The sequence below is a fragment of the Sphaeramia orbicularis genome, chromosome 1 (assembly GCF_902148855.1).
Source record: "Sphaeramia orbicularis chromosome 1, fSphaOr1.1, whole genome shotgun sequence".
In the NCBI taxonomy this organism is placed as follows: Eukaryota; Metazoa; Chordata; class Actinopteri; order Kurtiformes; family Apogonidae; genus Sphaeramia; species Sphaeramia orbicularis.
Window position 1 is genome coordinate 48,377,343 of NC_043957.1, and position 18,988 is coordinate 48,396,330.

At 36.5% G+C, this 18,988-nt stretch overlaps 1 protein-coding gene across 1 annotated transcript in view; it reads right to left on the minus strand.

The window, feature by feature from the left end:
* coro2aa (coronin 2Aa) overlaps positions 1-16,713 on the minus strand; it is a 119,638-nt gene extending 102,925 nt beyond the window's left edge. Inside the window, exon 1 of the mRNA XM_030140255.1 lies at positions 16,456-16,713. Within this exon, the coding sequence (XP_029996115.1) occupies positions 16,456-16,470 (15 nt within the window). The 5' untranslated portion in view covers positions 16,471-16,713. The remainder of the gene's footprint in view (positions 1-16,455) is intronic.
* Between the last annotated feature and the right edge of the window lie 2,275 nt (positions 16,714-18,988).

Sequence of the window (18,988 nt, forward strand, 5' to 3'; positions counted from 1 at the left end):
TGTTCGTCTGTCTGTTAGCAAGATAACTCAAAAAGTTATGGACAGATTTTGATCAAATTTTCAGGAAATGCTGATACTGGCACAAGGAACAAATGATCAAATTTTGGTAGCGATGGGGGGGGTGAAATTTTCAGGAAATGTTGATGCTGGCTGATCGGGGAGGGGGGGGGGGGCGTTGTTTGTTTGTCTGTCTGTTAGCAAGATAACTCAAAAAGTTATGGAGGGATTTTGATGAAATTTTCAAGAAATGTTGATACTGGCCCAAGAAACATTTGATCAAATTTTGGTGGCGATGGGGGGTGGGGTGGGGGGTGATGAAATTTTCAGGAAATGTTGATACTGGCTGATGGGGGGGTGTTGTTTGTCTGTCTGTTAGCAAGATAACTCAAAAAAAGTTCTGGAAGGATTTTTGATGAAATTTTCAGGAAATGTTGATACTGGCTGATGGGGGGGTGTTGTTTGTCTGTCTGTTAGCAAGATAACTCAAAAAAAGTTCTGGAAGGATTTTTGATGAAATTTTCAGGAAATGCTGATACTGGCACAAGGAACAAATGATTCAATTTTGGTGGCGATCGGGGGGGGGGGGGGGGGGGGGGGGGGTTTGTTTGTCTGTCTGTCTGTTAGCAAGATAACTCAAAAAGTTATGGAGGGATTTTGATGAAATTTTCAAGAAATGTTGATACTGGCCCAAGAAACATTTGATCAAATTTTGGTGGCGATGGGGGGTGGGGTGGGGGGTGATGAAATTTTCAGGAAATGTTGATACTGGCTGATGGGGGGGTGTTGTTTGTCTGTCTGTTAGCGAGATAACTCAAAAAAAGTTCTGGAAGGATTTTTGATGAAATTTTCAGGAAATGCTGATACTGGCACAAGGAACAAATGATCAAATTTTGGTAGCGATTGGGGGGGGGGTGTGAAATTTTCAGGAAATGTTGATACTGGCTGATCGGGGAGGGGGGGGGTGTTGTTTGTTTGTCTGTCTGTTAGCAAGATAACTCAAAAAGTTATGGACAGATTTTGATCAAATTTTCAGGAAATGCTGATACTGGCACAAGGAACAAATGATCAAATTTTGGTAGCGATGGGGGGGGGGTGAAATTTTCAGGAAATGTTGATGCTGGCTGATCGGGGGGGGGGGGGGGGGGGGCGTTGTTTGTTTGTCTGTCTGTTAGCAAGATAACTCAAAAAGTTATGGAGGGATTTTGATGAAATTTTCAAGAAATGTTGATACTGGCCCAAGAAACATTTGATCAAATTTTGGTGGCGATGGGGGGTGGGGTGGGGGGTGATGAAATTTTCAGGAAATGTTGATACTGGCTGATGGGGGGGTGTTGTTTGTCTGTCTGTTAGCAAGATAACTCAAAAAAAGTTCTGGAAGGATTTTTGATGAAATTTTCAGGAAATGCTGATACTGGCACAAGGAACAAATGATCAAATTTTGGTAGCGATTGGGGGGGGGGGTGTGAAATTTTCAGGAAATGTTGATACTGGCTGATCGGGGAGGGGGGGGTGTTGTTTGTTTGTCTGTCTGTTAGCAAGATAACTCAAAAAGTTATGGACAGATTTTGATCAAATTTTCAGGAAATGCTGATACTGGCACAAGGAACAAATGATCAAATTTTGGTAGCGATTGGGGGGGGGGGGGGGTGAAATTTTCAGGAAATGTTGATACTGGCTGATCGGGGGGGGGGGGGGGGTGTTGTTTGTTTGTCTGTCTGTTAGCAAGATAACTCAAAAAGTTATGGACAGATTTGGATGAAAATTTCAGGAAATGTTGATACTGGCACAAGGAACAAATGATTCAATTTTGGTGGTGATGGGGGGGGCACTGATCTGCCTTGGTGGAGGTCTGCGCTCTCCCAGTGCTTTTCTAGTTATTTATGTTTTATGACCTGTTTGTTTATTTGTCTGTTAGCAAGATAACTCAAAAAGTTATGGACAGATTTTGATGAAATTTTCAGGAAATGCTGATACTGGCACAAGGAACAAATGATTCAATTTTGGTGGCGATCGGGGGGGGGGGGGGGTTTGTTTGTCTGTCTGTCTGTTAGCAAGATAACTCAAAAAGTTATGGAGGGATTTTGATGAAATTTTCAAGAAATGTTGATACTGGCCCAAGAAACATTTGATCAAATTTTGGTGGCGATGGGGGGTGGGGTGGGGGGGTGATGAAATTTTCAGGAAATGTTGATACTGGCTGATGGGGGGGGTGTTGTTTGTCTGTCTGTTAGCAAGATAACTCAAAAAAAGTTCTGGAAGGATTTTTGATGAAATTTTCAGGAAATGCTGATACTGGCACAAGGAACAAATGATCAAATTTTGGTAGCGATTGGGGGGGGGGGGTGAAATTTTCAGGAAATGTTGATACTGGCTGATCGGGGAGGGGGGGGGGGTTGTTTGTTTGTCTGTCTGTTAGCAAGATAACTCAAAAGTTATGGACAGATTTTGATCAAATTTTCAGGAAATGCTGATACTGGCACAAGGAACAAATGATCAAATTTTGGTAGCGATGGGGGGGGTGAAATTTTCAGGAAATGTTGATGCTGGCTGATCGGGGAGGGGGGGGGGGGGGCGTTGTTTGTTTGTCTGTCTGTTAGCAAGATAACTCAAAAAGTTATGGAGGATTTTTGATGAAATTTTCAGGAAATGCTGATACTGGCACAAGGAACAAATGATCAAATTTTGGTAGCGATTGGGGGGGGGGGGGGGGGGTGAAATTTTCAGGAAATGTTGATACTGGCTGATCGGGGAGGGGGGGGGTGTTGTTTGTTTGTCTGTCTGTTAGCAAGATAACTCAAAAAGTTATGGACAGATTTGGATGAAAATTTCAGGAAATGTTGATACTGGCACAAGGAACAAATGATTCAATTTTGGTGGTGATGGGGGGGGCACTGATCTGCCTTGGTGGAGGTCTGCGCTCTCCCAGTGCTTTTCTAGTTATTTATGTTTTATGACCTGTTTGTTTATTTGTCTGTTAGCAAGATAACTCAAAAAGTTATGGACAGATTTTGATGAAATTTTCAGGAAATGCTGATACTGGCACAAGGAACAAATGATTCAATTTTGGTGGTGATCGGGGGGGGGGTGTTTGTTTGTCTGTCTGTCTGTTAGCAAGATAACTCAAAAAGTTATGGAGGGATTTTGATGAAATTTTCAAGAAATGTTGATACTGGCCCAAGAAACATTTGATCAAATTTTGGTGGCGATGGGGGGTGGGGTGGGGGGTGATGAAATTTTCAGGAAATGTTGATACTGGCTGATGGGGGGTGTTGTTTGTCTGTCTGTTAGCAAGATAACTCAAAAAAAGTTCTGGAAGGATTTTTGATGAAATTTTCAGGAAATGCTGATACTGGCACAAGGAACAAATGATCAAATTTTGGTAGCGATTGGGGGGGGGGGGGTGAAATTTTAAGGAAATGTTGATACTGGCTGATCGGGGAGGGGGGAGGTGTTGTTTGTTTGTCTGTCTGTTAGCAAGATAACTCAAAAAGTTATGGACAGATTTGGATGAAAATTTCAGGAAATGCTGATACTGGCACAAGGAACAAATGATTCAATTTTGGTGGTGATCGGGGGGGGGGGGGGGTGTTTGTTTGTCTGTCTGTCTGTTAGCAAGATAACTCAAAAAGTTATGGAGGGATTTTGATGAAATTTTCAAGAAATGTTGATACTGGCCCAAGAAACATTTGATCAAATTTTGGTGGCGATGGGGGGTGGGGTGGGGGGTGATGAAATTTTCAGGAAATGTTGATACTGGCTGATGGGGGGGTGTTGTTTGTCTGTCTGTTAGCAAGATAACTCAAAAAAAGTTCTGGAAGGATTTTTGATGAAATTTTCAGGAAATGCTGATACTGGCACAAGGAACAAATGATCAAATTTTGGTAAGCGATTGGGGGGGGGGGGGGGGGGGGTGAAATTTTCAGGAAATGTTGATACTGGCTGATCGGGGAGGGGGGGGTGTTGTTTGTTTGTCTGTCTGTTAGCAAGATAACTCAAAAAGTTATGGACAGATTTGGATGAAAATTTCAGGAAATGTTGATACTGGCACAAGGAACAAATGATTCAATTTTGGTGGTGATGGGGGGGGGCACTGATCTGCCTTGGTGGAGGTCTGCGCTCTCCCAGTGCTTTTCTAGTTATTTATGTTTTATGACCTGTTTGTTTATTTGTCTGTTAGCAAGATAACTCAAAAAGTTATGGACAGATTTTGATGAAATTTTCAGGAAATGCTGATACTGGCACAAGGAACAAATGATTCAATTTTGGTGGCGATCGGGGGGGGGGGGGGGGGTTTGTTTGTCTGTCTGTCTGTTAGCAAGATAACTCAAAAAGTTATGGAGGGATTTTGATGAAATTTTCAAGAAATGTTGATACTGGCCCAAGAACATTTGATCAAATTTTGGTGGCGATGGGGGGGGGGGTGGGGGGTGATGAAATTTTCAGGAAATGTTGATACTGGCTGATGGGGGGGTGTTGTTTGTCTGTCTGTTAGCAAGATAACTCAAAAAAAGTTCTGGAAGGATTTTTGATGAAATTTTCAGGAAATGCTGATACTGGCACAAGGAACAAATGATCAAATTTTGGTAGCGATTGGGGGGGGGGGGGTGAAATTTTCAGGAAATGTTGATACTGGCTGATCGGGGAGGGGGGGGTGTTGTTTGTTTGTCTGTCTGTTAGCAAGATAACTCAAAAAGTTATGGACAGATTTGGATGAAAATTTCAGGAAATGTTGATACTGGCACAAGGAACAAAAGATTCAATTTTGGTGGTGATGGGGGGGGCACTGATCTGCCTTGGTGGAGGTCTGCGCTCTCCCAGTGCTTTTCTAGTTATTTATGTTTTATGACCTGTTTGTTTATTTGTCTGTTAGCAAGATAACTCAAAAGTTATGGACAGATTTGATGAAATTTTCAGGAAATGCTGATACTGGCACAAGGAACAAATGATTCAATTTTGGTGGCGATCGGGGGGGGGGGGGTTTGTTTGTCTGTCTGTCTGTTAGCAAGATAACTCAAAAAGTTATGGAGGGATTTTGATGAAATTTTCAAGAAATGTTGATACTGGCCCAAGAAACATTTGATCAAATTTTGGTGGCGATGGGGGGTGGGGTGGGGGGTGATGAAATTTTCAGGAAATGTTGATACTGGCTGATGGGGGGGTGTTGTTTGTCTGTCTGTTAGCAAGATAACTCAAAAAAAGTTCTGGAAGGATTTTTGATGAAATTTTCAGGAAATGCTGATACTGGCACAAGGAACAAATGATCAAATTTTGGTAGCGATTGGTGGGGGGGGGGGTGAAATTTTCAGGAAATGTTGATACTGGCTGATCGGGGAGGGGGGGGTGTTGTTTGTCGGTCTGTTAGCAAGATAACTCAAAAAGTTATGGACAGATTTTGATCAAATTTCAGGAAATGCTGATACTGGCACAAGGAACAAATGATCAAATTTTGGTAGCGATGGGGGGGGTGAAATTTTCAGGAAATGTTGATGCGGCTGATCGGGGAGGTGTCTGTTAGCAAGATAACTCAAAAAGTTATGGACAGATTTTGATGAAATTTTCAGGAAATGCTGATACTGGCACAGGAACAAATGATTCAATTTTTTTTGTTTGGGGTGGCGAATCGGGGGGGGGGGTGTTTCGTTTGTCTGTCTGTCTGTTCGCAAGATAACCTCAAAAGTTATGGAGGGATTTGATGAAATGTTCAAGAAATGTTGCTTACGTGGCCCAAGAACATTTGATCAAATTTGGTGGCTGATGGGGGGGTGGGGTGGGGGGGATGAAATTTTCAGGAAATGTTGATACTGGCTGATGGGGGGGTGTTGTTGTCTGTCTGTTAGCAAGATAACTCAAAAAAAGTTCTGGAAGGATTTTGATGAAATATTTTCAGGAAATGCTGATAATGGCACAAGGAACAAATGATCAATTTTGGTAGCGATTGGGGGGGGGGGGTGAAATTTTCAGGAAATGTTGATACTGGCTGATCGGGGAGGGGGGGGGTGTTGTTTGTTTGTCTGTCTGTTAGCAAGATAACTCAAAAAGTTATGGACAGATTTTGATCAAATTTTCAGGAAATGCTGATACTGGCACAAGGAACAAATGATCAAATTTTGGTAGCGATGGGGAGGGTGAAATTTTCAGGAAATGTTGATGCTGGCTGATCGGGGAGGGGGGGGGGGGGCGTTGTTTGTTTGTCTGTCTGTTAGCAAGATAACTCAAAAAGTTATGGAAGGATTTTGATGAAATTTTCAGGTGGGGCTCTGATCTGCCTTGGGAGAGTTCTGAGAGCTTTTCTAGTTATTTATGTTTTATTAATTATGTTTTAATTGTGTGTTTTAACTGTTTCTTTTCCATTTTGTAAACCACTGTGTATGAATTGTGCTATACAAATAAAATTGCCTTGCCTTGCACAATTCAGATTTTTTTGATGAAATCCAACTTTTTGTGTGCTTGTTCATGTTATATATTAAATGTCACTTCGATCAGTTTTGAGTATGAACTGAATGCGACCCTGAAGTGACCCACATCCGCAAAAGAGGTCCTGACGTAATACATGACCACACAGGCATGCGCTGTTTTTTTTTGTTTTTTTTTTCAATGTAAAGCACTGAGCATCCTGAAAATCCTTATTTTTGGTCCTCAGTTCTTCAGCAGCTCCTCTACAGCAGCAAAAGCAAACAACAGTAGCCATCATTAGCTTAGAAATGCTAATGTCAACAAATGATTTCAACACAAAGTCCACATAAGAGTATTGACACATATGCATGTTTCATATTGTACCTTTGTATTATCATGTACCTAAACTGATATTTATGGTGAACATCAAAGTATTAAGACCACATTTATCCACTCAGCAGACACAAATATTATTCTGTAGTTTAATTTTTTGCTACTTTGGGGACGTGTTTGGGTGAACTAGCTGCTAACTCTGTCTGGCCTATTTGTTGCTGTGGGTTTTTCACCATCTGCTGCAGCTGATAATGCTGGTATGAGTGCTGATAAAGTCAACCAAAAACACAAGGAAAAACAAAGACCAAAAGCCACTAAAGGCCTCATCTCATTAACGCTTTCATGCATGAATTATGAGAACCTTAATCAAGATTTTTTACTTGAATGTTTTTATTCCTATTTAGGCATGAAAAAAACCAATGCGATTGAATTTTTTTATGAATCTATTTTTCATGGAGTTACAAAAATGTCCACTCAGCTGGACACCATGCATTCAATTTTTGAAGCAAAGACACATATATTTAAAACCCATCATCATAAAGTGATATACTGTGTGAAAACTATGAAATAAAAACATTTTTAATGCAGCTAATCTGATATTTTCTCAAATTTTATCATACTCTAATACAAGTTTTTACTCATTTCATGGAGATAATACATTAAAAACAAAAAAAAACAAAAGACTTTCTGTTTGAGAAAATTAGCTGTTGATTTACACTCAAACATGTTAGTGCAGACCAGGTTTATCAAGAACAGCAAAGTTACAGTAATGGTCTGAATATCAGTGTAGATGATGCATGAGCGTCCACTGTGTCGGTTGATATCCTCTTGAGATCCAGTAAAGTGAAAATCTTTAGCTTTTTTACATTAAACAGTCATCTTGATTGGAAACTGCACAATGCAAGTTTTTTCAGATACATTTTAAAAATTTTCATTTACTTATTTTTGAATGGAATGTCCTTTGCAATGAACAGCATTTATTTATTTTTTTATTAAAACTGTCAAACTTTAGTCCCCTACAGAAGACAAAAATGCATTGCTGGGTCTCAGGAGGACATGGAATTAAAACAACTAAACCCATGAATATATAAGAGAACAGCTGGAGAATATCTGTCCACTATAGTGACCACTATGCACGAAAGGGTTAAACCTACTGGGTAGAAAAACTATGTAGATTTAACCAATTACAAAATTACAACCTTTCAGTTGGTATCTGCTTTGAAATTAAGTTCAACATGAATCACAGTTAAGATCAGTGCTTCTTATAAGACGTTTCTTGATTCAGAAAAATGAAAAAGCAAAAAAGTTAAATAATGATAATAAAAAAAAAAAAGTTTGCACATGAATCTGTTTTCTCCACTTATCTTATTTATAATTATTTGTACTTTTGAACCCATAAAAACCCAGTGCTACTTTTTGTGGCAGTTCCCAAATGAATTTTTCTCTTTATTCAACCTTCCTTAAGTGATTTATCATGATTTTATTGTAATATTATCCTCTGTACTTGGCATTTTCTCTGTGAAAATCTGGTATTTTCCCATATTGAATTTATTGATCATGTAGATTTTCATAAAAAGCTCAGATTAAAGTTAAGGGTTATTATATCAAAAACAGAAAAACATGACAAAAAAGTGACTTTTCCAGCAAAAATACCAATAATTGAACATTAAAAAAAAACTTAAACATGTGGTGTCCAGCTGAGTGGACATTTTTACAACTTCATGAAAAATTGGTTCATAAGATTTTTTTTTTTTTTCATCATTATTTTTTTTATGTATTTTTTAAATTTTTATTTTTTTTTTAAATTTTTTATTTTTCAGAAGAAAATTTTCAATCGCATTGTTTTTTTCATGCCTAAAGAGGAATAAAAACACACAGGAAAAAATTTTGATTAAGGTTCTCATAATTTGTGCATGAAAGGGTTAAATTTCTTTTAAAACAAAAAGTTGGGTTTTTTTTTGCATGTTATCTAAGTGAATAATAACTAGTATTATAGTATGTTAAAATGTGAGGAAACATCAGATTCGCAGCATTAAAAATGATTTTATTGGAGTGGATAAGAGTCTGGGAATATCAATGGAAGTGTAGTAGTTCACAGAGTTGGAAAGAGTTTGGCTGGAAAAGCTTGATTAGATATTTCATTACACCACATCAAAAGTCCCACTATAGAGATAGCTCCCCAATTTGCTGGAGAAAATGTGGTAATACAAATGCAAATCATTATCATCTCTTCTGGAATTGTTCTGTTATCGAAAATTACTGGAAGGAAATACATAAGGAAACACAAGAAATTGTTGGGCGCCACTTATCCTTTGAATGTAAATCTTTATTTTTTGGACTTATACCAGCAGGATGGCCAAAGAGAGACAAATATTTATTTAATATCCTGCTAATAGCGGCCAAAAAAGCCATCACAAGAAAATGGCTTCATCAGAAAGCCCAACGCTGAGCATGTGGATGGACATTACAGTGGACATATACAGGGTGGGGAAGCAAAATTTACAATATTTTAAGGCAGGGATTGAAAGACAGTGTATGACCAATTAGTTTATTGAAAGTCATGAGAATTTATTTGCCACAAGAAAATTGACATAATAGAAAATGTTTTTATTCTATGTGTCCTCCTTCTTTCTCAGTAACTGCCTTCACACGCTTCCTGAAACTTGCGCAAGTGTTCCTCAAATATTCGGGTGACAACTTCTCCCATTCTTCTTTAATAGTATCTTCCAGACTTTCTCGTAATAGTTTTTGCTCATAGTCATTCTCTTCTTTCCATTATAAACAGTCCTTTATGGACACTCCAACTATTTTGAAATCTCCTTTGGTGTGACGAGTGCATTCAGCAAATCACACACTCTTTGACGTTTGCTTTCCTGATTACTCATATGGGCAAAAGTTTCTGAAAAGGTATGGATAATAGTGTTAGGTATGATTATGACATCAATATACGTTTGGTTTCAAAATAATTGACGTAGTGCCTGCTGAGAGAAAACAACTAAATGTTCATTGTAAATTTTGCTTCCCCACCCTGTATAAGATGGAGAGACTGACTGCAGAGGTGAACTATCAGAAGGACTTGTTTGTTACGCGCTGGAAGAAATGGATGGAATACATCATGCCACGCAGACCGGACTTTGATGCTTTTATTTTTGTATAGAAGATTAGATATAGTAAATGTAATAACTGCAATTCACTCCCTACTTGTTTATGTTCTTTTTGTTTGTTTCATTGTTAAAAAATGGGACATTCAGATTACATTTAAAATGAATATCTTTGTCAAAATTGATACAGAATGGCAATAAAAAGTGAATTAAAAAAAAAAAAAAAAAAGATTTTATTTCATAGTTTTTGCACTGTATGCCAGTAAATACATGTTTATTTGCTTCAAAAATTAAACGCATGGTGTCCAGCTGAGTGAATATTTTTTGTAACTCCATGAAAAACAGATTCATACAAATATTTCAATCACATAGTTTTTTTTCATGCCTAAAGAAGAATAAAAACATTCAGGGAAAAAAAAAAAAATCTTGATTTAGGTCGTCATAATTCATGCATGAAAGGATTAATATAAGAATATAAGAGGTATTTGTCTTCCTTCTCTAATACATCTCCAGGTAACAGTCCCAGTAAAATAAACTTGGGGTCCTTCGGAATTGTGAAAGTCAAAATGCCCTAAATCATTTCAAAAAGCCTTTCACAGAAAGACTTCAGCTCCAGAAAATATGAGAGTGATTAGCACTTCCATGCCCACACTGTCTCTAATAATATTTTTGATGTTCTTTTACTACAAATAACCATGTTGACACATTTTTATTATTCTAATGTTCCAAAGTCGAGGCTTAAATCTAAGGGTGACCGGGCATTCTCCATCAGGGCCCCTCCACTTTGGAACGGCCTGCCCGAGGAGATAAGGCTAGGGGAAACAGTGGCATCTTTTAAGTCACTTCTTAAAACACACTTTTATAGACTTGCTTTTATGTGATGTTTGTCGCTTTTAATTTTAAATTTTTTAAAATTTGAATCTTATCCTGTTTGATTGTTGGTTTATATTCTCATACATGATGTTGTTTTATCTCACGCCTTTATTTTTGCATTGATTTAACAGCATCATGTTACATTATCCCTGCCCTCTTTATTCCGATACATTTAATTTATTCGAAGTGTCTTGTTTCTGCATTGTTGTACACATCTCTCCTATTATGTTGCTTCTGTTTTAGTGTTTTTACTTACATCTTGTATCCTGCTGTTGCCCCCTTTACTTGTTTGTCAAAGCACTTTGTAAACTTTGTTTTAAAAAGGTGCTATATAAATAAAGCTATTATTATTATTATTATTATTATTATTATTATTATTATTATTATTATTAATGCCTTGTTAAAGGATGTGCAACTATTTAGAAAATTAAGAAAAAAAAGGTTTAGAGTTAAAGAGAAGCCACTGTGACGTGCTCATGTATTTTAGTTAGAATAAGATAAGAGATTCTTGCTTTAACCTACAGAGCTGCCCACACACTGCGCTCATATCACAGTCCGATACTGAGTGAGAAATAACAGCGATCCACTCTGATCAGCCAAACTGTAAACACAGCGATTCCCTGGACCCGCCCATGTGGAAGTGTCACTCTATTAAAGCTGAAAGAGAAGCCAACTGGCACCAAGTCCTAAACTTCTCCCACTGCTCCACATGTGGTGAGCATTAGACTCGGGTCATTAAACTTAAACTGCTTTTTCTTTTGTCTTAAGTTTGTTTATGTCGAGACAAAAGTGGGGAAAAAACAATAGATGCAACCCATCTGGTGAGCTGGTGGCCATAGAGAATACAGACTCCCGCAGAGGGACAGGAATGGATTTCACATCATACTAATAATGTGTTGATGGATATTTTACATGTGAGGTTTGGAGTGTTTTCTCTGTGAGACTCAACTGACAAAACAAACGACAGCCACTGGGAGGTTAGTACAGTCACTGAACAACTTACTGACATATGAAGAAAATGATCGATCGCTTTCAATACAACCTCTCGATATTAATCCTGTGATTAGTTTCACTAGAGAGCTATTTTATCATAATAACAATTAGTCAATATCTGGATGAGTTTGGATAAATTATGGTGAGTGGAAATGGGTGGGAATTTAAAAAAAAAAAAAAAAAGGGAATACTTCTACCCACTCTTTTTTTGAATTTGTTCATATTATGATTTGATGATGCTTATATTATTATTATTATTATTATTATTATTATTATTATTAACTTGTCTATTTATTTATTTTTTCAATTTTAGGCACATTCATTTGAAATACATTCATTCTTTCATAATTATCACAATAAATGTCACATCATTATTTCTTTCCCGTTTAAAGGATGATTTTTGACTCAGATTGAAAGTTGGAAGGAACTAGATGGTCAAATAACCGGCAAAACTAGAAATACGCAGATTCATCAATTTGGCTATTGATATGATGTTTATTTAAAAAAAAATAAAATTCAAAAATAAGCATTGGTAACTGGTGGTGAAAGATGATGATGATATGTAACATTACGCTTCTCAACAGGGTAAGAAAGAAAATAGTTATAAAGATAAAGATCACACACATCTAGACATTTTAGAGTTGGTCTGATGTTCACTTTAACATGTATTGATTCTGATTAGCACCCCGTAATAAAAGTATTATCATGTATAAATCCCAGCAGAATTTTTATTTCTTTTTTTTTTTTAATAAACATTTATTTATTATTTTTCATTCATACAAAACTTTAAACATCATGAACATCTTGAACATGGCAGAGAAAAAATAAATATATAAATGAATACATGAAAAAAATATATATAAATAAAGCAAAATAAATACATAAAATGAAATAAATAAAATAAATCTCAAAAAGATGTGACATTTTTATTTCATTTTATTTATTTTTTTAAATTTATTATTATTATTATTATGTATCTTATCGTATTTCTATTTTATTCAAGATGTGTTATTTCCTTTTTTTTTATTTTATTATTATTATCGTTGTGATGCAATGCTGTTACTAGTTTTCTGTTTCATTGTCCTGGCTGTGTCGTGGGTGTGTATAGTGCAAAGTGTTAGCTGTTAAAATCAGACGTCTGTTGTGTGTTTCTTGTCAAAACCAAATCTATAAAAACTTTGATTATGAAAAAAAACAAACAATCAAACATGTATTGTGTAAAGGCTTTTGAGTGTCACCTTCAATTAACAAAACTTATTAAATTAAATATAAACATATTTATTAAATACTTAGATATTACTTTGTTAACTGACTGTTGTTCAATCTAGCAGTTTCAGTTTCAAATGAAAGTTTCTAATTTTTTTCTTTTTTTCCTCCTTCTCCTCAACCTTGAAAAATACACTACTGACATTTTTTTTTCTGTTTTTCTTCTCTTTTTTTCCAACATGTCAGCCTTTAAAAACCCACTATTCACAATCTCTGATCAAACCATTTTAGAAATTTAAAGGTAGATCTGTCAAAATATTAATAATAATTATGATAGTTTGTTCAATAACAAAATGTGCATGAATAAAATTGTTTAGAACCACAAAACAGCTAAATGTTTACTCTAAATAACAGCACAAGCAATGGTTATTGGGATCTAAAATTCTGCGTTTGGTGCTGTTATTCATTTCAGTGGAAACACACTATAACACAGGTGTCAAACATGTGGCCTGGGGGCCAAATCTGGCCCACCAAAGGTTCCATTCTGGCCCGTGGGATGAAAGTGCAAAAATGAACCTGAACAGTCCAGGTTGTCCAAATCCTTTTGGTTCAGGTTCCACATACAGACCAATGTGATCTACAGTAAAAATAACAACACAATAACCCATAAATAATCACAATGACAAATTTTCTTTGAGAAAAATTATGTGGAAAAAAAGTTAAGTGAAAAAAATAACATTACACTGTGAAAATATTTCCATTTACAAAACTATTCTTTCACAATAAAATGCAAATAAATACATAAATAAAAACAAAGATGAACAACCCGAAATGTGCAATTTTAACAATATTCTACCTGTTACTAAATGTTTTGTGCATTTATGGATCCACTATGATCTGTAGTTGTGTTAATAATAGGGATGTAACGATATGAAAATTTCATATCACGGTTATTGTGACCAAAATTATCACGGTTATCATTATTATCACGGTATTGTTGAAATTGTGCTCAAAATGTTCAAAAAGTACTAATACACACACTGAAATAATTTAACCAAGTTGTATTTTGGAAAAAAACAAAACAAAAAAAAATAACAAACAAACAAAAAAAACAAATAAAATAATTGGCACAATGTACTTTCTGTTGCAGAAACATTTAAATATTAACCCTTAGTGGTCTGAGCCTATTTTGTCTGTTTTTCAGTCCTTTTGATTTTGCCTTTATATACTATATGAACAAATGTTTACTATACCCATGTTTGGGATCTGTTTTTTTTTTTTTTTCAGCACAACTTCATCTATATCATCTGTCTATTATTTTTTCACTTTAACCTACTATAAAAACACAAAAGGACAAAAAACATTAAAAAAAAAAAAAAAAAAAATCCGATTTGAAAAATGTATATAATTTCTTCCATAAATAACACACAGATGCTTAACGAACCTTTTCAAAGACTTTAAAAGTGAATATTGGTTCCAAATATTAAGCATATAGAATCAAAATTGTAATAAATTAAAACTATACTCAAATATTTGACATAAATGCAGATCTTTACATCGGCGTTTTCTTCGTAAAAGTGCGGTAATCAAACACGGTTATCATGAAAAGTAGAATTTAAACGGTAATACTAACCGTCTGCAATTTTACCGTGGTTTATCGTTATACCGGTAATTGTTCCATCCCTAGTTAATAATAAGAGATGTAATATTGTAGAAATTGTTCAAATTTTAGTTCCAAACTCCAAAATTTTAACAAAATTCTGCCTGTTATCAAATGTTTATGTAACATTGTGTGTAATGTACATGTATAAATAATAAGTCGAGGCATAATATTGTTAACCCTTTCATGCATAGTGGTCACTACAGTGGACAGCTATTCAAAGTTATTCTCTTGTAGAGGGTGGGGAAGCAAAATTTACAATGAACATTTAGTTGTTTTTTCTCAGCAGGCACTACGTCAATTGTTTTGAAACCAAACATATATTGATGTCATAATCATACCTAACACTATTATCCATACCTTTTCAGAAACTTTTGCCTATATGAGTAATCAGGAAAGCAAACGTCAAAGAGTGTGTGATTTGCTGAATGCACTCGTCACACCAAAGGAGATTTCAAAAATAGTTGGAGTGTCCATAAAGACTGTTTATAATGGAAAGAAGAGAATGACTATGAGCAAAACTATTACCAGAAAGTCTGGAAGATACTATTAAAGAAGAATGGGAGAAGTTGTCACCTGAATATTTGAGGAACACTTGCGCAAGTTTCAGGAAGCGTGTGAAGGCAGTTATTGAGAAAGAAGGAGGACACATAGAATAAAAACATTTTCTATTATGTACATTTTCTTGTGGCAAATAAATTCTCATGACTTTCAAGAAACTAATTGGTCATACACTGTCTTTCAATCCCTGCCTCAAAATATTGTAAATTTTGCTTCTCCACCCTGTATATTCATGGATTTTGTTGTTTTACTTTCATATCAACCAACCCAGTGGACGCTTATGCAACACCCCATACATAACAATTCATACAATTACTGTTCCTGTTCTTGCTAAACCTGATCTGCAGTAACATATTTGAGTGTAAATCAATTGCTAATTGTTATTAGACTGTAATTTAAATTTCTTTTAAAACAAAAAGTCGGGTTGTTTTTTTTTTTTTTTTTTGCATATTATCTGAGTGAGTAATAACTAGTATTATAGTATGTTAAAATGTGAGGAAACATCAGATTTGCAGCATTAAAAATGATTTTACTTCATAGTTTTTGCACAGTATGTCAGTAAATACATGTTTATTTGCTTCAAAAATTAAACGCATGGTGTCCAGCTGAGTGAATATTTTTGTAACTCCGTGAAAAACAGAGTCATAAAAATATTTCAATCACATAGTTTTTTTTTCATGCCTAAAGAGGAATAAAAACATACATAATCTTGATTTAGGTAATCATAATTCATGCATGAAAGGATTAAAATTGCACAAATTTTTCAAATTAAATTTCTGTTTTTGCTGGTTATTCACATCTTCTTTTGTAAAATGTAAATTTTTCATAATTTAATTGAGGGGTTTTTTGGACAAAAACAAAGAGGAAAAACTTGGATTTGTCATTATTTATAGATTATTAAGTCATTATTTTACTGCTCTGGCCCACTTGAGATCAAATTGGGCTAAATATGGAACTGAACCAAACTGACTTGGACAGCCCTGCATTATTAGAAGGTGTTTTCTGATGACTTTGTGCAGAATCCACATGCACTGTGTTTTCATGCTGCAACTTCCAAACACCTGCAAACAAGCGTCGACGCGTCTTAAAGTGCGTGTTTTTCAGAGTATTTACCAGGAAATAATGTTGATCAAATACATCCGGATGGAGTTAAATGCAGCCCAGCCAGAGTACAGTCGTTGCCCCGGTCTGTGGAGGTGGTGGAGCCGCATGGCAGAGCCCCAACTAAGGGGGGGACACCACGCCGCTCCTCTGGCCGGAAACCAGCTCTGAAACCCGGCCAGGATGCACGGGAACACGCCGTGAACGCAGCACGGGAAACACCGGTGGACTCACCTTTGAGACGGTCATATGGGGGGAGATGCGGCGGCGGCAGGTGGTGTCGGTTCTCCCTGAAGATGAGGAGGAGGAAGAGGAGGAGGAGGAGCGGAGTTAAAACAGCAGGGTCTGTCTCATGGTCGTCACTGAAAAGTCATGATGTCCTTGAATGTCCCACACGAGAAAACATCCACATGAAGTGTGTGAGGTGGGTTCAGAGGAAGAGCGTGTCCCTCCTGTGGGGTAGTCCACTCCACACTGCCAACACCACTGTGGAAAAAAAAAAAAAAAAAAAAAAAAACACGACCAGGAGGAGGAGGAGGAGGGATGCGAACATAGGATGCGACGAGAAAGAGGGAGGGGCGGAGCATGATGGATGAACCAGAGAATGGATGATGGAAACAGAGAGGATGTGAGATTACACCAAAGCACCACACACCAGTACAGATGGAAGAGGGGCCACTGGGACATGACTGACATGGAGGGAAACCTACATGAAGGTCAAAAAAAAAAAAAAAATTCATAATAGTTGGTAGGCCTGTAATGGCACACAAAATTTTTGGTTCGGTACGTTTTCGGTTTTCAAAGTCCTTTTTTTTTTTTTTTTTTTTCGGTTCGGTACAGGAAGAAAGAAAACCCCTCAAAATGTCTATTAATGCATTTATGAATTTTTTTTACATTTTTCCCCCAATTTTTGGAGACAATAGAATATAGAAAAACAGGAATAATAGAATTCTGCTGCTACAAATCAAACAGAAAATAAAATAAATTATTAATATTACTAAATGTATTTTAAACATTAGTATTGCACTTTTCCCTGAAAGGTAGTTTCGAACAAACAAGAAAAATCTAATCACAGTTCTGTCAGTTCATATTCTGCAGAAAAATAACAACAAAAAAATTCCACATGAAGTGCAACATTAACAAGAGGGTAAACTGGTATTCTGTTGAAACAAACTGAAGAGAAACAGTGACAACACAATGAACCACATTATTTATTTTAGGACAGAGAACAAACTGTGTTGTGTGCCTGTGTGCACGGGGGATTTTTTTTTTTTTTTTTTTTGTCAGAGCCGGTGGGGGGGGGGGGCACGCAGTTATATACCTGGGGGTGCGGTCCATAACTAACGTAACGAACGCTGTCGTGAAACAAAAGTAAAACTTTACATACTTTCAACGTTGTATTTATTCCTCTATTATACAGCGTGTGTGACAGACAGACAGACAGACAGACAGTTGTTGTCATTGTTGTCTTTCACCTGAACCTGAACTGATCCAAACTGGACTGTACTGATGGTGGAGGGTCTTCAGTCTCTTCCCTCCAGGTTCACATCATATTTGTTGTTTTTTTAACCTTATATCAGCTGCTATTTCATATTTCGGGTCAATGTGTGCGTCCTTCCTTATGTCTGTGTGAAACTTGCACGGATTTAAAGTTCCGCATCAAACAACGTCTTTCGTTCCTTTTTCTTTTTCTCATCATACTGTGTCGTTTCGGTACAGCTGTGTACTGAACCGAACAGGTGTGTACCGAAACGGTTCGGTTTGGTACGTGTACCGTTACAGGTCTAATGGTTGGCAGTCATGCTCAGAAGCTCAAATAATGACTTTGTATCTGACAATAATAAACATCTCAAAATAGTAACTTAACCCTCCAGTATCCCGTGCACCAAGGCCCTTACTGAGCACCAAGTGTGTCTTTTTTGGCACGCTTGTGGAATAATGTCAAAAAAATTTCCATACAGTTTGTTTTTAGTAGTGATGGAACTTTTGGCTCTTTGAAGGGAGCCGTTCACTGAAAAGAGCCGTTCAAAAGGTCAAGGTCAAGGGCAAGGTTACTTTATTTGTACCCGTAGGCAGATTTGTTTTGCAGTCTAGGTGATTGCTTTGGTATTACAACAGCACTGAATATGTAAGACAGGTACTTGATCACACTTACAGACAGGACGAAAAGACAAAAAGTGCTCAGTGTTCCACCATTCATCAGTATAGCAGCATGGATAAGTTAAAGAATAAAATAAATAAGATCAAATAAATAAAAACAAGATGCAATAAAACACAATAAAAACCAGAAAAGATAAGAACAATCAGGGATAAAAACCAGCATAAGAACATAAAATTAAAAAATTTGAAGTCACAATAATAATAAATTGAGCAAAGACATGGGACAAATAACTAAATAAGTCAGTAAAGTCCAATGTCACTATTTCTTATTGAGCTCAGTGACGGTGAAAGGAGCAAAGCTGTTTTTCTAACGCTGTGTCCTGCACCTTGGGACAAAGAACCTCCGTCCAGAGGAAAGGAGCTGAAATTCACCCCATAAAGGATGGGAGTCATTGTTAAGAATTGATGAAGCCATCCTCTGGACCTGTTAGTGTACAGGGAGGCGGGACAAGACTGGGACTCACCAATCAGGCGACTGGACCATCTGACTATTTAAAAGACTGGCTCTTTTATGTTTTTTGCATTATTTTGAAACACCAATGTTTTGATGACTAAATAAGCTACATGTGATGATTGACATTACATTTTAAAGGTGTTTAATTGGCGC